The following is a 25261-nucleotide window of genomic DNA, read 5'->3' as shown; positions in this document are numbered from 1 at the left end:
TTTGAAAAGCATATTCTCCTCAGGTTTATGTATTTAGTGTTGATAACATGACTTTTTTCTTTACGTTTTTGGGATGTCTGCATTCAGTTTCATCCCAAAAAAACATTTTAAAAAATAAAATAAAATAAAGGACATTAGTATTTTTAACAGTATATTTTTCGTGTATAGGTAACGTGATTAATTTCAAGTAATTATACGTTTTTATAACTAAATAGGCCTACATAAAACTGAGGATTATGAATTTCAAATAAATAGGCTTTATTAGACTAATGAATATGTATCATATAAAGTTTTTTTGACAGATTTGTGTTAAAATTAGTAAATAGGAATGTCATGTAAAAATTTTTTTTTACATATATCTTATAGGCTTGAAATATTACTGTGAGTGATGTGGACTGATGGAAGTAATGATTGTGGACAGAATGAGACGCCAGAAGTCTAACTGCTGAAGGAAGCTTTAATGTTGATTATGTCTACAACTCTACCCGAACAGCACCAGTGATCTCCGGTGACAAGATGGTGGACGACATAATGAGCCACAACACAAGTCCAAACAATTATAGACACTGAAAATAAAATAAATGGAGGATACCAACAGGGGTAATTAATTTAATGACAATAAATTAGATAAGATAATTACCGTCCTGTCGAGTTCTCTGCTAATTCGGGTATTCAACGACCATCTAGCTGCTGAATCACTTGAACACAACAGTCCCCATTTACGAGTACACGATTCTTCGGCGTCCTTTTGTGTCCATGGCCAAAAGCGCACCTGAGGCAATCATGCGCGATTGAGCGAGAGCGCCACTCCCTTTCTCACCCGCCATTTCCGGGGTGCCAAAACCATCCGTACGACACGGGGTAGTTTCTGACGGGCATCGCCGTCGTGTCCCTTGTGTGAAAATCCTGCAATAAACAAAATATCGTCGTGAAAAACTGGAACAAACCAAACATTTGCTGGCGATCTCGTCGCACCTGTGCGATGCACTTGACGAATGCCCTTGTGTGAGCAAGGTTTACCAAACGCCAATCTAAGCCAATCTTCATCTTCTACTACTTGTTGAACGGTGTTTGCACACTAGCGTCACCTGTAGTGACTCGCGATGACTTATTCGGTTTACCGCTGAAAATCTTGCTTGTCAAAGTGAAGCACAGCACAGGAAAGGAAGGGCTTGGATTGCACTTTTGCGCTCCTCTGCTATTTTTAGGCGTCATAATCACGCCGTCCCCAACACTCCAACGCCACTATGTGGTAGATGCCACGGACTTCCGACTTCCGGGTTTTCCACATCAGCGCCGTTTCCGGTCACTGCTGGCCGCGTTCCAACACTCGCACCACCACCCCTGCGCCCCTGCTGATTGGCGGGATGGCGTCTCAGCTATCTGAAATTCTTCGGACACTGAGACAGACACTACACACTCGCAGCCTCGCACCCGTCGACGGGAACGCGCAAACGAGGGGGCACAAAGGCGGAAGCGCAAGTACTGGGACGCGGCCCACACGTCGTAAACCGGAAACGGAAACAAAGTTGATGGGTGAAAAGCCGGAAGTAGGAAGCTGCGCCTCCTCCGTGGCATATAGTCCATAGAAATAGTATAATTTGTGATGGTCATTTCATCACCAAAACCAATCGCTTTCATCCTATAGTGGCCATTAATGATGTTAGAAATGTTTTACGATACATTCATTCTAATAAGTTTGGCCTGCTGGTGGCGCTAGTTTCATTATCAAGGGAGTATTTAAGTATTAAACAAATGAACAAAATGGCTGACACAAAACCTGGATCAACAATTTTATTTTCTGTAGGCAAATCCCTGGGGTCAAGTTGACCCCAAGGGTAAGGATAATAGGAGGGTTAAAAAGGACAGAATTTTTTAGGCCTACTTGATAATTAAAAAAAAGAAGAAGTTAATTATCAATAATTGAATCAATTAATTCATAAATAAAATACAATATTTGATGTATTTATTTTTTATTAATTGGAATATTTGTCCGTTGAATAGATTAAAATGTTGCTGCCTTCCAATGTTTGTCCACTAGGGGGAAGTATAAACTAAAAAGACAAGCGTGAAGCTTTCGGCATGATGCTTTATGGATAATAATGACCGGCGTCAACTCGGTCACAATATAACACTAGTAATAATAATAATAATGATGATGATAATAATAATTTGACTTGTTGGTCCATCAATCTATTTATAATGCCACTTATGCTAAGAACTGCCCTTTCTTCCTTTTATAATTTCATATGATGGTGATGATTATAACTATTATTTATATTATTATTAGTGGTATTATATTTTTAGATATACTTGTATTTTGTTTTATTATTTTATTGCATTATTGTTTACTACATTTATAAAATAAGATAATCAGCTGACAATTTAGCATCAGGTCTGTCTGTATTGAGCCATGTGACAAGGTGCAATAACATTTGGTTGGCTAAGAACCAGAACCACAAGTGTTTAAATTGATAAGATCCGTGAGTAAAAGCGAACAACAACATAAATGTGTCAGATCTTCAAGTGTCATCTTTGGATTGATTGCATTCATTTTGTGTTCTGATGATTATGTAGAAGTATCATTATACAATAAAAATGAAAACTTTGATTATTTGTTGCTAATCATGACTTTTCCCCCCAAACTTTTTTTGTAGTTTGTATATTTTTATATTTTCAAGATGTTGAAAATATGCAGTGTAACCTGTAGTATTTGAATCTTCTGACTAATGATGAATTATAATGAATGAAACTTTATTTACCACTCAGATTGGACGTTTCCTATGCTGTAAATGATTGACAAAGTGTTTATAGTAAACATGCTCAGCAAACATTGTTAGCGTGCTGATTTTTCGGGCAAGTTTTATCTTTAAACTTTAACCAAATCAACCACTGATCGACTCAGTTTGAGGCTAAAGATCAAACTAAATTGTGAACTGTGCACTTTTTCCAAGTCACAGTTCTTGGTCTTTTTTGTCCCCTTTTGATGGTTTTCGAATCTTATCTTATCGGCCACCTCTCATAAATCAGCGTTGTCAAAGTTAACCTTTCACCCGAGCACGTCAGACCGCGCAAATGAGCTTTAGTTTCCTTTAAAATGTTCCTTTCAAACGCAGCACTTCTCCTTAATGCTTGAAATATCTTTACAGTTTATACATTAGTCACATTCTATGACCTCAGACATGATGTCAGTTGTGTCAGAGCCGCAAAGACGCAACCGGAACGTGGTAACCATCAATCATCATTTCGCACTCACAAAAAAAAGCTCGACGCAAGCGCTGCCTGCATTTGTGGAAAATATTAACAAGAGACCCGACGACGGCATTGCGAGCAGCTGAAGTCTTGAAAACGGAACGTCTCGCATCTAATATGCAATTTGAACATGAATTCATCAGCGGACGTGACACAGCACTATCAAGACAAGATATCCTATCGTTGGGCCGCCTCCCTCACTGATTAGCTGTATTCAGATGGGACGATGTACGTATCAGTCTTCCTTCCTGCTTTGGTAACAAACACGTGCAACAATCAGATAGCAGCCCTTTGGAAACGCACATCATCTATCTTGTCATCTATCCGCACCGTGTAGATAGATAGATTTAGATAAGTAAACAGAAATGTCTAAATGGGTTACTCAATGTACACTTTTGCCCCAAAAAAACAAATCAGAGTCTAACAAATGATGAATTCAATTGGATCAAAATGGTATCTTTATCCATGCTTCATCTTTATTACATTTACTTATCTCATTCAGAAGTATCTAAATGCAGCGACAAGACATGGAAAGACTAACCTTTTTAGTTTAAAATAACTTCCCATGTCCAGCGGCAGAAGTAAATGATGTTTGCTCTCTTTGGTCCCTATTTTAAATCTAACTATATTGCTACTAGCCTCATCTTAGCTAGCTGGTTTCTCTTCAGTCATTATAACTACCGGTATTACAAGTTACCTTCGGCCTCTACAATTACGAGAGGTGCTTAAAATGTTAGCCGTTAGCTTCCAGACATTTATGTGCACGGCTAGCTACTGCTTGAGTAACGTTAGCATAAGAGTCCAATGGTATTACTTTGCATTTTGTAGCCATAAGATCCTATTGTCACTAAGCGTGACTCACTTTTACAGGAGTTAATAATAATAATAATACATTAAAGGGGGAAAAAAACTGAGAATAAAACAATTAAATGGAAAGCAGTAAGTCGTATTTCAACACTTTCCATTGACATTTGGCAATACAGGAGGTCCAGAGTTTTATTCCCGCTCATTTTACAATCGAACGTGTTGTAACACACGTAGAGTAACATGTTTACTTTCTTTATTACCCTATAAAACACCCCATAAAGTGCATTACAACATAGGTGGATGGGCCAACAAGATGTTGAATGGCCACAACGAATTGTAAACATTAATTCATATAGAGTATGTAGAGTCCTAGGTTAGCTTAGCGCTAGCTAGCAGCTAGTATGACACGAGTGGAGGGATTTCAAATTCGCCAGTGTTCAGCAAGAGATCCTGGAGAATAAAATATGATATTTTAAACTAAAAAGGAACCTTTACATTGGTTGATGCGGCTTTGTTAACTGTTAAAGCATCTGTGTACACTCTAATATGTTCTTGGAAAAGCACTTTGAAAACATAGGCTATTGTGTAGACTAGACTAAATGCAATTTGAAAGCTGAATGCTAATAGCTGAATGCTAAGCTGAATGCGTATGAAGTAAATTGAAAGATAAATTATGTGAAAATTACAAAGTATTAATTGTAGTTGAAAGATAAATTAATAAAAAGAACACTTGAACCCGGAAGGCGTGATTTTCTGAAGCAAGACGGTGTAAATCGGAAGTATTATGTGAGAGTTGTTTCTTGGCAAAAAAGTGCGGAGAATAAAAATCACAATAACATATGTGGGAATTCTTCCAGCATTCCCACAATAAAGTAAGTACACCCCATTTACTATTATAATCCAATTAAATTTTTTTAGATATGTGTTTTCTGGCAAAAGTACAATTAGTAGCCAATTTGAGTTAAAAGAGGCACTAAAACAGAAGTGACTCTTCAAAATAAAAGCCCAAAACCAAAAGTGACTAGTTACACTGCAAATTTCAAAACAAAATACAATCAATGTTCCGGTAAGAAAATATAATTATGGTTGATTTCCAGTTTGTGTTTGTTTCATCATCCAAGCAGACGCTAAAGTTTGTTGTCACAAAGGAGCTGGTTTGGTGAATTAGCTCATTGATGGCTAACGTAACGATTTGCCAGTCAGCTAGCGTTAGCGGACGCCTTTTCAGATGGGCATGTATTTATGAGAATTGAGGATATGAATTTTACAAAAAACGAAAGTCATGAATAAAATAAGAACGAGAGTGAAAATTGTGTTCTTTTTTTTTTTTGCTCCCTTGCTAACCAGGTCCTACTTCCATGCTACGGCTCATATGCAGTCAGGCTGACACGGGGGCCACTAAAATGACTTGTGACTGACACGTGATGACATGCGACCTTACTCCAAAACGCACACGCACACGCATTACACAGCAGTAGGCTATCCGCAACCAGTGGTGTGCAACACACACCCAAGATTGGCTCCGCTAGGCTATCATAGTCGCTTCACACCTGACGGAATTCCATTACATGGGGGAGCCACATTCAATTACTTGGGGATTGGAAGACTGCCGGAAAAGGAAAAGCACACACTCACACAGAATATAAGACAGCAGTAAAGACTTTTTGCCAGTCTCGGTCGAACTTTTGTTACTTACTACCCTATCAGCTAAACATCAGTTTGTTATCAAGCGCGTGGGGTCAAGTGTTGCACGTCGCATATCTTTTCGAAATATACGCCATATAAATCATCCAACAGGATGGATGGTCTTCAAAGATAAGCCAACGTGGCCATGAACGTCTGACGGAATATGATAAGATCACAGCCCAAAAGTGATTGAAAGCTTCCATAGGTTGTTTTAATCAGTTTCTTGTAGTCTTGCTGTATTTTTAGGGTTCAATCGGTTTGACTCAAATATAATCATCAGGTTGGCACGTGCGCTGTCATCAGTGATATAAATCAACAGGGCAATATTATTAGGCCATGACCTGGCAGGTGTGAGTGCATATTAAACATTGCACGTGGAGATTTAATAATCCATAAAGACGAATGGAAAATTGTGAGCATCATTATTGAATCATTTGTCATGAGAATGTGTAAGATAAAAACGTTTTTTTTAACCAAATAAAGCCAAACCATGCGCCCGCATAGCTTTGCCCGAGTCAAATCCGTTTAGCTTAACGCTAACAAAGCGCACAAAACAGTAAAGAAGGGCTAACAAATCACGTTAAATATATAATTATTCCTTTTGAGCTTTTTCTCTCTTTTTTCCCCACATTTGTGCAACCATATGATCTCATTTGTTTTTTTTGTGCTTCGCCTCTCAAAAAGATTTCAGAGGCTGTGGACAGATCCAAATCGCAATTAACATGAGCACAAATATGTCTGAAATATGTGCCACTGAAAAGTTAATTTGAGTCGTTTAAGTTTGAATTTGCATTGCTAAACTTCAGCAATTGCATTGGAAAAATCTGAATTTAAATGACATAAATTGAATTAGCTAAAAGTGAATCTGAATTGTACAATTTGAATTTATTAATTGGGAATTGAAGTCCAATAGACTTATTTTAAAATTATGAATTGTATTGTATTTTTTTTCTCTGAAACTGCATTTGATCTTCCCTGAAAATGCAAATTTATATATTTTCACTTTGAGTTCATTCCAAACAAACTCAGTTCTCGAAATTATTATTTTTTAATTCAAATTAGCTGTCCAATCAGCACCTGGGCTGACATGGGCTCTCCAGAAAAAATGGAATCTTCTAAGCAACACTTTTTTTTAAACCTTTGTGTAAGAGGAAAGGACAGTGTATTATAAAAAATAAAAAAAAAGCCTACTAGAACAGCCAAACAGTATTTTTTGATTAATCAGAGGCATTTAAAAAAATATATATTGGTTTGAAATGTTTGTCTTATCACCAATAGCAGGGATTTGAACAGGGGTGTGTAGACTTTTTTTTTTTACATTTCTATATGTAGTGGTGTTTTTTTTTTTTTGAATAAGGTCATTTTTAGGTGACCCCAAACTTTTGACTAGCATTTAACATTTTTCTAAACCAATCGATGTAACTAATAAGTTTGAAATTCAAGGAAAGCCTCAATTTTCAAATTTCCCCCAGCCACTCAAGCCTCTGCTTCCCCCCTCCTCCCCACCCCTCTTCTTTCCCCTCTGAGCCTGTGTGTGTGCGCGCGTGTGTGTGTGTTTGTACCGAGAGAGGCACCAGAGAGCAAAGTATGCCAAGTCCCTCCTCGTGCGGGTCCGCGAGGCGCTGACAAGTCTCTTCTGGGCTCGGCCGCCGCCGCCGCCTCGTATCTTATCTGCCCGTGCTCGGTTTGCCCTCCAGATGCTGATGCTGCCCGGCTGCAGGAAAGCAGGGAGGAGAGAGACAAGTAAGGTTGTCGTTTGGCGGGTTCAAGGGTGCGGATTATGTTGAGTGTCGTAAACGGGTGCAAGCGCAGGCTGCAGAGGCGTGTGGGCTGGGTCACACTTGGACTTTAAAAGACACTTGCTGAGCTCGCTGACCAGTTGAGGAGCGGAACTTCAACAACCCGGTGGAAGGTGTTCTCTCAACTTTTTTTTTTTTTTTTTTTTTTACTGCTGGGATCATGGACAAGTTAGCGTGGTTGGTCGTGTTAGTGCTGCAAGCGGCGCAGCCGTGTGCAGCTCTGCCGGCCGACTGGCTGCCAGGGGAATATACCAACACGGCGGGCGATGCGATGAGATTCCTGAGCGACTACAACAGCACCGCCGAGGAGGTTCTTTTTTACAGCGTGTCGGCCAGCTGGAACTACAACACCAACTTGACAGAGTACAACTCGCAACTCCAGGTAAGAGTTTCCTCCGACTGTGCTGGATGGACGCTCCAAAGTCAGCTTTTTCTAAAGGCAATTCGTGATGCCCGAGGAGCAAAAAAAAAAAAAGCAGCGGCACGCACCAAAGAATCATCAAAAGATTCGATTGATGCAAAAAAAAAAAAAAAAAAAACGTACTCTGAGGCTTTTATTGTGATGTCCGTGCTTGTACAGCTGTCACAACAGGAATTCTCTGCAACATCCGAGCATGGAGAACAGGTGGAGTTGAAGGCCCCCCCGCCATGCCTGAGGCAACAGGGTCAGGCTGCAGAATGTGAACAGCAAAGTGGAACGGACCATAAAGTGGGACGGGAAGCGCAATTACGTACATTACGAACGCGTAGAAGTGCATCAATTAAACGTAAAGCACGTTAAGTGCATGATTTGGTTTCAGGGTAAATGAGGTTCCGGTTGGCCGTTAGCAGGAAACAAATTGATCTTTGCTAATTGAATTACACATTATTTTATTATATTGGATTCTTTAACGAGGAGATTGTGGAGTATATTTCGTGGATCATTTAACATTAAAAAAAACAACTAATGAGAGTCAATACAATTTTGTGAACTAACGATGGAAAACACCATCGACAGGCTAACAAATGCTTTTTTAGTGCTACAACCCTTCAAGCAACAAATAATTGAACACAAATGGTTGATCAACACATGTAAATATATTATATAACAATACTCAAAGGCATATATTTATATGTTCTTTATCTTCTACAAAGAATGGCAAATATTACTGAGGCTTACTAAGGATCCTCACACTGTCCATTGAATTGAAGCAAAAATTTACAGTATATTTAATTTTGTCAGTGCTTTATAAAAAATAATAAAATACACATTACATTTTGTTTTTGGGGGGTAGGAACGACTGCATTATATTATTTCATAGCTGTCTGAGCCTCAATACAGACCTTTGAAAAGCATTTTTTTGTTTATTTTTTGCCACAACTCTCGTATCAGCGTAGAGGTCATTTTAATTCGGGGGCCACAAATTTGGTCTCAAGCGGCATAAAAAGGTCCCAATTTTTTTTACATTTTTTTTTAAAAGTACATTCTAAAAATACTCCCATTTATTATTTTACGTTTTTTAACAAAAATGAGCAGGAACAGTGGTTCAGCGCGCCCTCCAGTGGACAAAATTAGCAGCAACAGTTAATTTTTGTGATCAACTGCTGTTTCCATTCTGTCCTCCCGGACCAGAATGGACCCCCGCCGGCCCGCTTCTGGCCCACGGGCCTTATGTTTGACATCCCCGTGTTAGCGCTTTTAAGACTGTGTGAGCGTACCTAATGTTTTGGCCGTTCAATGTACAGTCACATGCAGGCTGTACATTGCGGTCAAACAAAAGTCAAATCAGCAAAATCCGCTTCCTTAATTTTTTACTGAAGACGCTGTGCTTGTATTGTATGAATGGGCGGAGGAGAAGGAGAAAGAAGAGAAGAGAAAAAGGCAGCAATGGAGGGGGAAGTGCGCAAAAGGTTATAGTTAACGCTTGGAGTCAGCGTCAGCCTGCTGAGAAAAACGCAGATAAGAAGAACGCTCGGAACTGAAGCATGAGCGGCGGTCCAGCCTAATCGCAATGTGTGTGCAAATATTTTCCCGTTTGTGATTTGGCCAATCGGTGTTTGTCACTCTTGACCTTGAGCAAAACGCGTGGCGTTGCAACATAGCCCCCCCCCACACACACACACACACACAAAAAGAAGTGAATAGAGCATGGGAACGTACAACGTAGTGGTCTTGTGAGAATTCAGGCGGGTATTGAAATGTTGCACCTGCAAATGCTCCTTGTGCAACAACAATCCACTGCATTAACATTCTGGACATGCTCAACTGAAAATGTTATACGGTAATCCCCCACGCCGTCATGGCGGCTCGGTTCCAAACCTAAAAATACATTATTTAAATACAAATCAACAAACTTATTAACTCATAATAATGCCCCCCAAATGAACCTACAGCTGTTGCTTTCTGTAGGCGTAAAAAGCAGGATTGAAGAGGTTTTGAATCATCTCCGGTAAAAACAAACAAAAAAGCTCCTCATGCACGTCAAACGAACTGTCAACGGTTCTACTGGGGAAAACAAATGCTGTTGTTTGTGTACTTTTAACTCATTCACTGCCATTGACGGTTATAAATGTCAAAACACGTATTTTGTTTAACATTTGTTCCACTTTTGTTAACACTTGAGTATAAAAAAACTATAATTTTTTTTATTGTACATTTAGAACAGATATAAAATTTGTGATTAATCGTGAGTTAACTAGTGAAGTCATGCGATTAATTACAATTTAAAATTTTAATTGCCTGACGTCCTGAATTTTTAATAATATATATATATATATATATTTTTTTTTTTTATTGAATCACTGCCATTGACGGCTATAAACGTCAAAAAATCAATTGAACTATTTCTACTAGTTTAACATTTTTTTCCACTTTTGTTAACAAGAGTATGAAAACCTAGAAAACAAATATTGTACATTTATAACAGATATAAAATGTGTGATTAATTGTGAGTTAACTAGTAAAGTCATGCGATTAATTTTAATCGCCTGACGCCCTTAATTTTTTAATAATCTTTAAAAATAAAAATAAAAGATTATTAAAATACATTTTTTTATTGTACATTTAGAACAGATATAAAATGTGTGATTAATCGTTAGTTAACTAGTAAAGTTATGCGATTAATTACAATAAAAAAAAAATGTTTGCCTGTTGCCCCTAATTTTTAGTCTTTTTTTTTTATTTTTTTTATGAATTTATGGCAGTGAATGAGTTAAGTGTAACAGACAGGACTTATGTTGAAATTTTTCTCAGCTATCTTGGGCCACCCATCCCAAAAAAAAAAAAGAAGTACGGCAGGCGGCAAATTGGCCACTGAGATGAACTTTGACCACCCCAAAAAATAACCTGTACATTTCTTCCCGATGTGTTCAGGTAAGCGCATCCTTGGACGACCAGGCCTTCACCGAGGCCTGGGGGAAGAAGGCCAAGCAGGTGTTCACTCGCGAGCTGCTCGACACTCTTGACCCCAAAGATAAGAAGCTGATGAGCAAAGTCATGGTCCTCGGCGCCGCCAACCTGTCTCCCGCCGATAGAGAACAGGTTCGTCTCAAATGGTTTTGGGTCATTTCATGTGACTCCGAAAGAAAATATATGATTGGTTTGCTCTGTGTGCGCAGTATAACACCATTCTCAGCACCATGGACAGTATTTACTCAACCGCCAAAGTGCACCCGCAGCCAAACGTCAGCTGGAGCCTGGAACCTCGTGAGTAAAATTCGAACGACAGCGGTAAAATGGTTGTAAAGGTTTACAAAGCAAACGCTTGTAAAGAAAACATTTAAAAAATAAATAAACCTTCTTATCGCTTCCTGTAAAAGTAACAGGACGGGCAAAGTTACTTTACTCAGGAAGTGTTATTGCTGGTGAGTGTTGAGTCAAATGCTGGAACAACAGCATGCTGAAGGCTTTTAACATCGGGAACAATGGCCGAATGTTTTGTCTACAACAGAGTCCGGTGATTCCCAAGCGCGGTTTAGGAAACGACGCAAATTGAACATCATTTTTGACAGAGAATATTAATCATTGACCACAAATAATGAATCGTTATTTCTGTTATAACTGATCATGCTGATTGTATATAAAAGTGGAGCTGTCAAACGATGAATTTTTTTAAATCAGATTAATCACATTTTAGGATTCTGATTAATCACGATTAATCGGCTAATAAAAAAGGCTCTCCCAGAAAAATCACGGCAAATTTGAAGAGCACTGGTTATGTGTTAATTCTTTTTGACATTTAATATTATGAGGACGTCTTTATAAAAAAAATTGATCCACTGCACACGCTCATCCTCCTCTTTTGCTAATCAATTAACTCATTAACTGCCATTGACGCCTATAGACGTCAAAAATTCATTTGAACGATTTCTATTAGTTTAAAAAAAAAATCCACTTTTGTTAAAAGTATGAAAACCTAGAATTTTTTTTTTGCAACAGATATAAAATTTGTTATTAATTGTGAGTTAACTAGTGAAGTCATGCGATTAATTACAATGAAAAAATTTAATCACCTGACGGCCCTAATTTTTTAATGATCTTTTCTTAAAAAAAAAATAAAAAATTCGCAATTACGTTCAAACATGCTCACAAGTACGTTCAAACATACTCACAAATACATTCGAACATACTCGCAAACACGTTCAAACATACTGGCAAATAAGTTCGAACGCATTTAAATACAGTACGTTCGAAAGCACTCGCTAATTCGCAATTACGTTCAAAATACTCACAAATACATTCGAACATACTCGTGCGAACATACACACAAATATGTTGGAAAGTACTTGTAGACTAAATGCTACAAACATAGCATATTTTCCCATAATGCCATGGGGTGTTACTTGCATATGCTATGGGGGAAAAAACACATTGGGGGGCATCTAATACCTATACGCTCAAATATTAAATAATGTTTATTCCCAACTTTTATGATTTATGTCTGCAGTGCATGATTTAGGTTCTTCATTTTTCCCATAATGCAACGGGGTACCTGTGGTTTTATCATTATAACATGATAAAAACAAGTTTGACAGAATGTCACTGATGTATCACGAGTGGGGCTGAACAAAATCTAAAGTGTGAAACTAATAATATTGGTCGTGCCTAATCACGAGTCCGCTTTTGGTCTTTCATCCTCACACATGATTTTGGAGGGAAAAGCTTTTCATGCGTGTTCCCTTTGCAGATCTCAGGGACATCATGGCCACGTCGCGGAGCTACAAGAAGCTGCTGTACGCTTGGGAGGGCTGGCACAACGTGTCGGGTGTCCCCCTCAAGGAGTATTACCCCAAATTTGTGCAGCTCAGCAACAACGCCTCACAAGCTGATGGTAAGAAATTCACACTAAAATACAATCACGTGCCAAAAAAGGGTTTGAATCATAAAATATGAATGGATTCACTTTCAAATATACATATTGAATCATTATAGGTCGACCCCCACGGCAGCCACGCCAACAGTGAAAATACACGTACAATTGCCACCTATGGAAAATGCATTGGGATGAAAAGTTTTTTTTCTTTTTTAATTCACCCTAAAAAAAAAACACTGATAAAATTGTTGTTAAAAAAATTATTTTGTTGAGAAAATGGGAGGGGAAAAAAAATCATGAAAAAAATACTCCCCTACCCCAAAAATTAATAAATAAATATTGGAAAACTTTTCTTTTTGTTTTTATTCCCCAAATATACGAAATGATTTGCGGGTATCGAACCACGAGTTATTGTAATTATAATTATAATCCCGCTGAATCTACTCTAAAATTACTAAATAAATAGTAAATAATAATAATATAAATAACAACATTAAAAAATGAATATATAAAATAATAATAGTAAAATAAATAAATAAAAGCAAATAAATCGAGTGGATTGGATTGTCTTACTGTGAGTAAAATGATTTCCTCCTTCCTATCTATATATAGATATATTAGGGGCGTAACAAAAATGTATTTGAATTGAAAAATCGGGTTTGATTCAAAAGACGAGAGCACTGAATCAATCCGAATTGTTCCACTTTCAAATGAACCTTCCTTGAATGGTATCGCACCCGCTGTATCCAGACATGTATCGACTTGTCTTTTATTCTCAAGATGCGCACCACTGATATATCTTACTTTACAGGATTTAAAGACACAGGGGCTGACTGGCGCTCTTGGTACGAAACCGACAACTTCCAGGAAGTCATCGAGCAGCTGTACAAAACAATCGAACCCCTCTATCAGCACCTGCACGCCTTCGTGCGCCGACAACTGCACAAGCAGTATGGCCCCAAGTACATCAACCTCCGAGGACCCATCCCCGCTCATTTGCTGGGTACGAAAACACATTTGTGGAAAATTGGCTTGGGAACAATAACCGAATTGCACGTCAGCTTATCTGATCGCAGTGGACGTCCACATTTCAAGCAGGCATTTCCTATGGAGTCCGCGAGGACGGGATCCCGTGACGAGGACGGATTGTTGCTTAAGTGTGTTTTCTTCCTCGCCCTCAGGAAACATGTGGGCCCAGACCTGGAACAATATCTACGGCTTGATGATCCCGTTTCCTGACAAACCCAACATGGACGTGACCGAAGAAATGGTCAAGCAAGTAAGTCGAGGCAGAGGGGCCAACATCGTTTAGGAAGGCAAGAAATTCTCTCACGCGCAAAAGTTGTGTTTTTTGGCGTTTGGCAGGGCTACAACGCTACGACGATGTTTCGCGTTGCGGAGGAGTTCTTCACGTCTCTGAAATTGGCCGAGATGCCTCCAGAATTCTGGAAGGAATCCATGCTGGAGAAGCCCGACGATCGAGAGGTGGTGTGTCACGCGTCTGCCTGGGACTTTTACAACCGCAAAGACTTCAGGTAATCGGGATTTTGGGATTTCATTTTGTAAAGACAGATTTCATTCATTCTTGTCTCGGTTTTCGGTGTGCAGGATCAAGCAGTGCACCACAGTGACGATGGAGCAGCTCTTCGTTGTCCACCATGAGATGGGCCACGTGCAGTATTACCTCCAGTACAAGGACCTGCCTGTGGGTTTCCGTCGCGGGGCCAATCCCGGATTTCACGAGGCCATCGGCGACGTCTTGTCTCTGTCCGTCTCCACGCCCAAACACCTGAAGACCATCGGACTGCTGGAGACGGCGACGTCTGACGAGGGTAAAGAAGACACAGGCGGCTCATTGAATGGAAAATGTTCCAAAATCATTCTCGCGTTGTGTTCCTCCAGAATCGGACATCAACTACCTGTTAAAGATGGCACTGGAGAAGATAGCCTTCCTTCCTTTTGGTTACCTTATCGACCAATGGAGATGGGGCGTCTTTGGGGGCAACACCCCCCCAGAGAGATACAATTCTGAATGGTGGTACCTCAGGTAGGCTTAGGTTGGCTTGACTTTCCAAGCCAGTCCATGAGTATGAAACTACAAACTTCATTTAAAACAATTTCTGTCATTGCCATGGCAACCCCAGATTGCCCAATTTTCAAACCAACACTAAAATAAGTTAAAGTTGTCACTGAAATAATGAGTCCGTGTTCATTTGAAGTTATATGTATGCTAAGCTAGCGCCATTAGCTTGGTTTGACCACCAAAGTATCGATTTTAAAGTTACTTTAACAAATTGATCACATTGTGTGTACAAACTTTATTGGACACTTAAATAATAAGTCAGTGTGTATTTGACGTTATATTTGTTATAAGACTATCGTATATTTTAATATTGGAAAAATGTTAAGCTAGCGCCATTAGCTTGTCTTGACCACCAAAGTATTCGTGTTAACGTCACTTTCCGCATGTACAACATTTATTCAAATAATGAGTCAGCGTTTATTAGAAGTTATATATTGGTTATGAATCTTAATCTGCATTATATTTTAATGTTTGAAAAACATTAAGCCAGCATCATTAGCTTGGCTTGACCACTGTATTAAAGTTACTTTTCCAAATTGATCACATTGCGTGTAAAAGCTTTACTGAACACTTTAATAATGAGTTAGTGTTTACTTGAAGTTATTTTTGTTATAAAACTGCGTTAGTCAATGTTAAAAAAATGCTAAGCTAGCGTCATTAGCCTGGCTTCACCAAGAAAGTATTCGTTTTACAGGTACTTTTCCATGTGGATCGCACTGCATGTACAAATTTACTGGACACTCAAACAAGTCTTTATTTGAAGTTAAATTTGTATTATAAAAACTGCATTTAATTTTAACGTTTGAAAAATGTTAAGCTAGCATCATTAGCTTGACTTCTTTAGCTTCTGGCTGTTTATTTCTGTCTATTAATCTTTATCACAATGTCTTAAATGTCCATTTAATCTCATAACTCCGTTAAGTTAATGTTACTGTGCTTAAGTAGATATTTTCTGAGGACTTTTTACTTTATTTCCTACATTTGCAAACAGTCCTTTCTTGCTGTTACTTTTTCTACGTTGTTGATGCTATTTGTTATTGTAGCATAAAAGTGATTCCACATTGACTGACTTTCCATGACTGGTGTCTTGGTTATATAAGCCGCGCAATCCATCTGTTTCTTGTTTCTTCTCTCAAGGACAAAGTATCAAGGCATCTGCCCACCCACCAAGCGCACCGAAGAGCACTTTGACGCTGGCGCAAAATACCACATTCCTGCAAACACACCGTACATCAGGTAGCATCTTAAAATGTATCCACAACACTTTCAAATAGGCACGGGGACGCTAATTCACTTTGTGCATCCAAAATCCAACAAAGTGTTTTTAAAATGTTAAGACCTTGCGTCTACGCACAAAAACCCACAAGGCAAGATGGGAATAGCGCAAACAATGCATGAAAGATGGAAATTAAGGTGCTATTGTTATACTGCGATCTTAATGCTGTCATCGGAATTGCCGGCAATGAGATTTTCAACAATACCGAAGCTTTACAATAGCAGGAAACTCGCTGCATGGACACCAGCTGCACTTAGTTAACCACAACAGAACATGACAAGTAGTACACGGAACACTTTTATTCCGACCTTAAGGGGATTATTTTTGTTTTTAGTCGGACGACACGGTGGCGCTTGTGGTTTGCTCGTGTGTTTTCTGCTGGCCTAAACACGACCAGAAGCACCGACTTACATTCACAAACTAAATACTAATATTTCTACTATGAAATTGTCATATATTATTGAGTGTTTCTCTTGCTTCCAGTATGTGTATGTCAGGTTAATTTTTATTTGTCCAATCCGATTTCAGCCTCTATGTGTTGCCATGTCAATCTAATCTGCCCACCAATTAAATTTTAAATTGGCCTCCCAGCCTACAATAACGCTAACACAGTAAAGCTGTTCAATTAGCAAAAATTAATAAAAAATTAACAACACATTAAATAAAGATGCATACATTGACATACATATAGATACATAAATTCCGTCTTGACAAAGACTGATAGTGTCCAACATTGTAACGTATGCAATTTCCACTCAATTAAATTGCAATTCTTTCTTCTGCAGGTATTTCGTTAGCTTCATCCTGCAGTTCCAGCTCCACGAAAAACTGTGTCAGGCAGCCAAACACGAAGGACCCTTGTACAAGTGTGACATCTACCGCTCTGCAGAAGCGGGGGCGATTTTAAAGTAAGTTTTATATTATATTATGAAGTCAGGTTTTGAGAAGGTGGTGATGTTGGACAAAATGTCTTTCAGGAAAATTCTTCAAGCCGGTTCCTCTGAGACTTGGCCCGATGTGCTCCAAGAGGCTTTAGGTACGAACAAGTTGGACGCCGGCGCACTGATGACATACTTTGACCCTGTTATCAAGTGGCTGGAAAGACAAAATGTGGACGAGGTCCTGGGATGGCCTGACTTTAACTGGGTCCCGCCCATTCCTGAAGGCTATCCGGAGGACATTGGTAGGCTAACCGTCAACTGTGGGACCACGCGACATGAAATGACGCACGGTGGCTAATGTTGTCCTTGTCCGTGTAGATAAAAATACAGATGAGCTGGATGCCAAGGATCTTCTGGATGAGTACAACGGTACGGCTGAAGTGGTGTGGAACGCTTACACAGAGGCCTCGTGGGCGTATAACACTGACATCAATGAGGCCAACAAGCAGAACATGGTAAGACCTTCAACATAAGTCGCCTTGAAAAGTTTGGGGGACCATAAAAATGTCCTGCTTTTTTGGGACATTATCTATTGACTGTTATCTACATTTGAAAAAAGTCTTCTTCTTTTTTTTTAATGATGTCCATTCATCCATCTGTTCATCCTCCCATCCATCCATCAAAGACCCACCAGCCCATCCATCCATCTTCCGTCCATTCACCGCTCCATCATTTCCCTTATTCCATCATTCTGTCCAGCCATCTGTCCTTCTGTCTGTCTGTCTATCCAACCCATCCATCCGACAATTCATCCATCCATCTCTGTCAGTCCATCCACCATTTCTTGCATCCCATCATCCATCTGTCCATTCATCCGTCCGCTATCAACCAGTCACCAGCCATCCATCCAACTTCCATTCATCCACCCATCCATAATTTCCTGCAGGCTATCCATCCGTTCATCCATCCATCTTTCCATCCATCCCTCTGTCCATCCATTCATTCGTCCATCATCTATCATTTCATCCATCCATCATTTCCTGCAGTCCATTAACCCATCTGTTCATCAACCCATCCAGCCACCCATCCTTCCGTCCGTCCGTCCGTCCATCCATTCGTCCATTATTTCCTGCAGGCCATACGTCCATTCATCCATCCATCTGTCTGTCCGACCCTATGTCCATTCATCCATCCATCATTTCCTGAATTCCATCCATCCGTCCATTATTTCCTGCAGGCCATCTGTCTGTCCATCCATCCATCTATCCTTTTCTATCAATTGATCCATTATCCAACGACCACTACCATCATCACTTGATTCATATCTTGGTTCAATCCTTTCCAGTATTGCATCCATCCATCCATCCGTCCGTCCGTCCCGTTATCCATCTCTAACATATACTTGAGCACAACTGTATCATCACACAATGATGAATCATCTATCATAGCCTCTTCAATCCTTTTATCTCCCATCATACATCCATCACAAATATTCATCTACGGCTTCACTCATCTCCGCAAGACAAATGAACATTCATCATCCATCCACTATCCTTCAATCACTCCCTTAATTCAGTCACCATTGCTGCATATCCACCTGTCATCATCAAAAGCATCCAATTATTCTCTCCATCCGACCATCTTTCTTCTCCATACATCAAGCAGTCACCAATTGGTCATCTACCACTCCAACTTCTCCCTCCAACTGCTAAATGAATGCAAATGTGTCCACCAGCTTCAGAAGAGCCAGGAAATGTCAGCCCACACTTTAGACTACGGCCAGCGGGCGCGGGGGTTCGACACGGCCGACTTCCAGGACGACGCGGTCAAACGAATCATTAAAAAACTCAGCGACATCGAGAGGGCCGCGCTGTCGTCGGCGCAGCTTACAGAGGTGCGGGGAAGCTTCTTTGCTCCTTACAAATATTTGTGCTCGTCAACAGAAGCTGCTGCTAAATAAGCTGGAAGTAAGCAAATGTTGATCTTGACTGTTTTTAGTACAACAATCTCCTGTCCAACATGGAGACCAAATATAGCGTGGCAGAGGTCTGCAGAGATAATGGCGAGTGCCTCCCACTGGATCCCGGTAAGAACGAAAATCATACGGTTGTGACAGCTTTGCTTGAATTGTTCGTTGATGCCACAGCGATCGTGTTACGTCATCTTTCAGACCTTCAGAAGATCATGGCAGAGTCCAGAGATTATGATGAACTGTTATTTGCCTGGAAGGGCTGGCGAGATGCAGCTGGCAAAGTACTTCGCTCGGATTACAAGCGATACGTAGAACTGGCCAACGAAGCCGCCAGACTCAACGGTACAACCTGAACTGCATTCTCACATTTCAATGTTCCCACGCGAATATGCATTTCCTTTAGCCAACGTGGCTTTCGTGTTCACGAGTCCTGCTATTTTACTGATTTTTGTACAGTTATTTATATCTCTATAAGTTCAGCCCCCTTTTTACTTTTCCACTATTGACCACTAGATATGGAGGACCAAAACAACCAAAATTAAAAATGTATAAATAAATGTGAAAATAAAAACGGATATAAAAATATAATTAAAAAATTAAAAAATACATAATAAAATAAGACAAGAAAAACTAAATTTATAGCCCTAAAAAAATAAAAAATAAAAAACGAAACTAGAAAAATCTAAATAAAAACAAAATAGCGAAATAAAAACAAAAATAAACTTATAAATAGAATTAAATATGAATCGATGAATAAAAACGCTCTGCACGGTGACAGTGGACAAGATAGTCGTCCATTGCTGGAGCTCTCCATGCAAACCTGTTCACTCTAGGCAGTTTGCAATAGCGGAGCCCAACCCAAGACAGGCTTAGGACCGCCCCCTCATTTGAATAACATTTCGACCTGACAGAGCGTCTCCAGCATGAAATAAATAAATGTGAGAGCATTTATTTATTTATTTAGGGATATGTATCTACTGTTGCTTTCATTTCTATTTATATTATATTTTAATTATATTTTTTAAATCCGTTTTTATTTTCACTTTTAGTCTTTTTTTAAAATGTTGTTTATTCATCTATTTATTTTTAATTTAGGCAGTTTTGGTCCTCCATAACTAGATAGTGGTACACTATTATTTGTTTATGACACAAAATTTGAGTGAAAACAGGAAGTATTTCAAGACCAGGCTGGTTTTTGCTGAACATTATTGAATGTGAAATCCTCTTGAATCCTGCTTTTTATGCCTACAGAAAGTGCCGACTCTAGTTTATAGTTCTCATTAGATTGTGCTTGTAATGAAGTGAGCTCAGAATGTGATAGTTAATGCCATCTATCCTTCTCTACAGGTCACAGCGACAATGGCGTTTACTGGCGCTCGCTGTACGAAACGCCGACCTTTGAGGAGGACCTGGAGAGCCTCTGGAAGGAACTGGAGCCGCTCTACCTCAACGTCCACGCTTACGTTCGCAGGGCTCTGTACAAAAAGTACGGCCCCAAGCGCATCAACTTGAGGGGGCCCATACCTGCGCACTTGCTAGGTGAGTCAGCGCAACCTGAATGGACTTGCCAAAAGTTAGCTTCCTCTTTAGCACTGTGGAAATGTTTCTTCGATTGGATCAGACGGTACAAAACCGCAAGGCTGTCAGTAATACGCTGTGGAATTCACACAAGCACGGCAGCCCAAATGTTCCTTTTGTGTGGGGGCATACCCGACTAATATTGTGCAGCTGGCTGCAGATGCCTTTGGAATTGGGAAGGATTTCATTTTCTTTCAAGGGTGTCATGCGTGAGATTGTGTGCGACACTTCCACACAGTTGGGATTTAAACTGGCTTGTTGAGTAAACACAACAGAGCAGACGCGAATTCTTGCTGTAAAAATCACACATCTTGTGTCGCCTCAGGTAACATGTGGGCGCAGACGTGGTCTGGCATCATGGACCTGGTCATGCCTTATCCAGACGCCACGCAAGTTGATGCCACGCCAGCTATGGTGGCACAGGTGAATACACGATTTTTTTTTAAATGTTCAAAATGTTATGCTATTGTTTTGTCTTGTCAACTGAACACTCCATAAGTCTACAAAATGATTTTTGTTTGTACTTGATCCAAATAGCATAACAAAAAATAGCATAACAAAAATAGCACTCAGCCAAGGTTGAACTATAAACAAAAGGAAGACAAATGATGTGCCGTCCTGCACTTGTGTTGGTTTGTTTGTCCTTTGTGATTCGTGTTCGGAGCGGCATCTATTGCAACTGAAATGTGTGCTATTGTTTTTCCATATTTAAAAACCAAACAATGACAAATCTGTCGCATGTATAAGACTTCCACATTTGCACTTCTTTGTTTACCTGCATCAAGGGCTGGAATGCCAAAAGAATGTTCCAGGAATCAGACAGCTTTTTCACTTCTCTGGGGCTGCTGCCAATGCCGAAAGAGTTCTGGGACAAATCCATGCTGGAGAAACCCACCGATGGACGCCGAGTGGTCTGCCACGCTTCTGCGTGGGACTTCTACAACAGAAAAGACTTCAGGTAAAAGCAGCATTTCCCGTTCATTCAACAGATTGTGTCTAATGTGGCTAAATGTCACTCCATTCAGAATCAAACAGTGCACTGTTGTGACCATGGACGACTTGATCACCGTCCACCACGAGATGGGCCACGTGCAATACTTCCTGCAGTACAAGGATCAGCCCGTGGCGTTCCGCGAAGGCGCCAACCCGGGCTTCCACGAGGCCATTGGCGATGTTCTGGCTTTGTCCGTCTCCACACCCAAACACCTTCAGAGCATCGGACTCCTGGACAAAGTGGAGAGCAATAAAGGTGAGTTAGCATAAACAGAAATTAATTTTATATATATATATATGTAGATTTGTGTTAGTCATTTGTCTGCCACTAGATGGCATAACTGCATTTGCAAGACATTGTTGACGGCTCAGTGCATTTTTCTTTTCATACTAAGAGCTATCTAATCTTTAACAACGAAGTAAATGTGAAATTCTGCAAATTTTTTAAATTGTAAACTACATTTCGACCCACAAATACATGCATTATTATGAAATTTATTACCGCTACATTTTGATGTGACTGCTGCGTTGTGACTGGAATTCCCCCAGTACGGGCTTTCCAAGTAAAGGGCGGTCATTAATCGCATGTTAAATAAATTTATGGCGTTAAAGGAACTTTAAATTACCGCACAAATTTTGACACCCATGCTGCCAAGCGATTTCAAAATAATAAAAAAATAAAAATTGCACAATAATACTGCAATTAATAGCGATGAATCACATTTTTCTACTTCTGCTTCTACTTTTTTCCCACAAAGCTTGTATTATATCTTAAGATGACTCCAACAAGCATCAAGCAAGTCAAACAAAGTAAAATTACTTCTACTTCCATGTTTGTAAATCGACACGCCAGTGGCTACGTTTAACTGCAGGATGTAGGCCATAAGTCATTTTTATTTAACACTTAGAAGAATTGAAATGTAACCCCAGATATAACACTTTAATTTTGACAGCCCTTACTATATGAACAACTGGTCCTTTTGATGTTCCAGAGAGTGACATCAACTTCCTGATGAACATGGCACTTGATAAAATCGCCTTCCTACCTTTTGGCTACCTGATGGACCAATGGAGATGGAAGGTGTTTGACGGACGCATCCCGCCGTCCGAGTACAATAAAGAGTGGTGGAACCTCAGGTAATGTGAACACTTGGAACTGGATCCCTGTTTGAGAACCGACGAGACACATTAACAGATGCATCGGTTGCTTCTAACGCAGAATGAAGTACCAAGGCCTGTGTCCGCCCGTCCCCCGCAACGAGGATGACTTTGACCCAGGTGCAAAGTTCCACATCCCCGCTAATGTGCCCTACGTGAGGTAAGCTTATTCTTTTCAGTGGAACAAACAAACATCTGATATTTAATCACCGATGAACGACGCTGTACAAAACACACACGATGATGATAAGATAAGGCGGCGTGAGCTGCAGTGAACGATAAACTCCGCGTGACCCAATAAATGAATCATCAATCATCAGCATGAGTTGGTTTTTGACAAGCAAATTTATGACGTGGATATTATGTTTATCATCCCTCAGGTACTTTGTGAGCTTCATTATCCAGTTTCAGTTCCACAAGGCTCTGTGTAATGCCGCCAACCACACGGGTCCCCTGCACACATGTGACATTTATAAATCAAAGGAGGCTGGGGAGCTGCTGGGGTGAGTGCACGCGACAAACACGGATAATGAAATGACTCAATATCACCATAAGGTGATTTGAGAATGACCCATTTCCACCCAAAGGAGATTTTCCATTGAACTTCATGCTCGTTCAATGGAAAATGGAACCTGCTGCTCGGTATCACTCTTTGAAATGACATCCAATGGGGATACAATTGTATGAAATGAAGGATTTTAAGAGCCTTCTCAATGGCCACTTACTAGACCTCGTACTTTCATTATTCTCCTAAATTTCATGACTGACTGATTCTGATGAGGACTTCATATCGATATTGCCATTAAGTGTCATTCTGACCCCCCTGCTCGTATCCACAGAGACGTGATGAAGCTGGGTTTCAGCAAGCCGTGGCCCGAGGCCATGACCATGATCACAGGCCAGCCAGAGATGAGCGCCAAGCCGCTCATGGAGTATTTCGAACCGCTCATTAAATGGCTGGAGCAAGAGAACGACAAGAACAAGGACATCCGCGGGTGGCCCGATTATGACTGGAAGCCTTTGAGTAAGTTTCCCATATTGCTGCGCAGTGAAATAAGTTAGTCACGTGTGTAGAGAAGTGAGTCCAACATATGGCAAGCACATCTAGTTTACCTCCTTCCAAAAGGAAATAGGAAAAGTATTTGCTGGAAGACTTTTTTTGGTTGCAGTTTACAATGAAAGCTTTCTCCTTCTGCTCGTTTTCTTGATGAGATCCTGTTGAAAGGATGTGAACAGATTAGATTGATGGGAGTGAAAGAGAGCTCCAGAGAGACAACAGCAGCTGTTGTTTGGACAACACACGCGCGCGCGCACAGACGTGCAGTTTGGGTGTAGTCAGCACACTCCCATACACAGAGCTACAGTATCTTGCCTTAAAGCTAGCTAGCTAGCTAGCTAAAACGTAGTTAGCTAGCTAGCTACGTTTGAGCTAACTAGCTAGCTCAAACGTAGTTATTCAGAATGCTTGTACTGAAGGTTATCAGACTTTTTACATGTTGTATGTTTAATAATAAAAAATAAATACAAATCATGATGCCCCCTTGTGGAGAATTTACTACTATTCAACTCTAACTCTTCTAGTTAGATTACATTAATAAGAGTCAGCAGGGTTTCCAGATTTTCAAAATGAAAAATAAAAATTTAACAAAAGATTTAAAGCTTGAGCTTCCAATGAGTTCCCATGGAAAGGTTCTGGTATTTTGCAACCCCAATAGTGCACTGACAAAACTGTGTGTGTACTGTTCCAATTTAAAAGAGACAACATCTGAAAACTTACTTATGGTTCTTTGCAGGTCCAGGAAGTGACCCCATCATTCCAGGCCAGGTAAACAACGGCAGTACTACTGTGAACTTCCTGGGAATGAATGTGGACAGCGCATCCGCCATTGCAGGCCAGTGGATCCTGCTGGTCTTGGGCCTGGTCTTGTTGGTCGCCACCATCTTCCTGGCCTACAGGTACAGGAAGTCAAAGAGGTCCAGCAAGTCGTTTTCGACAATAGAGCTCAAGCAAAAAGACTGAAGGGCAACTGCAGCCTGCACAGTAAGAAGCCTAATGTGAATATCAGTGTGTCATCTGATCACATTTGATTTGACAGTATTTGTTTTGGGTCTGCCTCCCGATCAAGTCTTGTATATTTATTGTATACTCCAATTATGTTTTTGTCTATGCAAAAAAGATTGCAATTTTGTAATTTATTTGTTAATATATAGGGAGGAGATATTTGTAAAGTCATTGATTGTGTACGCATTATATTGTTTCTTATTTGTACAATTAAAAAAAAACTATGACCGACTTTGGCATGAGACATCAAACATTCATTTGACAGATGTTATGAACAACCGAATTACATTAAAACTGCACAGTATAAAAATCATCAGAGCAGAATTTGTGCATTCAAGCCCTTCCCCCCCGTCCGTCCGTCCCGAGGAGTCAAAGGGGCCTCTGTGAGGTTCGCCGTTCTCAGCGTCACAGCAGAATACCTGG

The 25261-nt window shown here is 40.0% G+C and overlaps 1 protein-coding gene across 1 annotated transcript; it reads left to right on the top strand.

Moving 5' to 3' along the window:
• Positions 1-7311: 7311 nt before the first annotated feature.
• Positions 7312-25069, top strand: ace (angiotensin I converting enzyme (peptidyl-dipeptidase A) 1). The gene is made up of 25 exons (XM_086063845.1): positions 7312-7926; positions 10897-11064; positions 11142-11229; positions 12710-12853; positions 13647-13838; positions 14017-14114; positions 14201-14370; positions 14444-14667; positions 14738-14882; positions 16056-16154; positions 16980-17102; positions 17172-17377; positions 17454-17590; positions 18811-18969; positions 19074-19161; positions 19246-19389; positions 20395-20586; positions 20951-21048; positions 21411-21583; positions 21651-21874; positions 22611-22755; positions 22838-22936; positions 23157-23279; positions 23616-23800; positions 24570-25069. The coding sequence occupies exons 1-25, from the start codon at positions 7705-7707 to the stop codon at positions 24794-24796; spliced, it is 3873 nt and encodes a 1290-aa protein (XP_085919971.1). The 5' UTR covers positions 7312-7704; the 3' UTR covers positions 24797-25069.
• The last annotated feature ends 192 nt before the right edge of the window (positions 25070-25261 follow it).

Source organism: Leptonotus elevatus, chromosome 20 (assembly GCF_054856555.1).
Source record: "Leptonotus elevatus isolate MCC_2025b chromosome 20, RoL_Lele_1.0, whole genome shotgun sequence".
NCBI lineage: Eukaryota > Metazoa > Chordata > Actinopteri > Syngnathiformes > Syngnathidae > Leptonotus > Leptonotus elevatus.
The sequence above is the reverse complement of the archived record's forward strand: the minus strand, read 5'-3'. Positions and strand labels throughout refer to the sequence as shown.

What these genes read in the sequence shown, in the direction of transcription:
- ace (XM_086063845.1), top strand. Translation starts at nt 7,705, where the DNA reads ATGGACAAGTTAGCGTGGTTGGTCGTGTTAGTGCTGCAAGCGGCGCAG. An exon ending in TCTGAATGGTGGTACCTCAG is followed by an intron (nt 14,883 to 16,055) that starts GTAGGCTTAGGT and finishes TCTTCTCTCAAG; the next exon opens with GACAAAGTATCAAGGCATCT. An exon ending in AGGCTATCCGGAGGACATTG is followed by an intron (nt 17,378 to 17,453) that starts GTAGGCTAACCG and finishes TTGTCCGTGTAG; the next exon opens with ATAAAAATACAGATGAGCTG.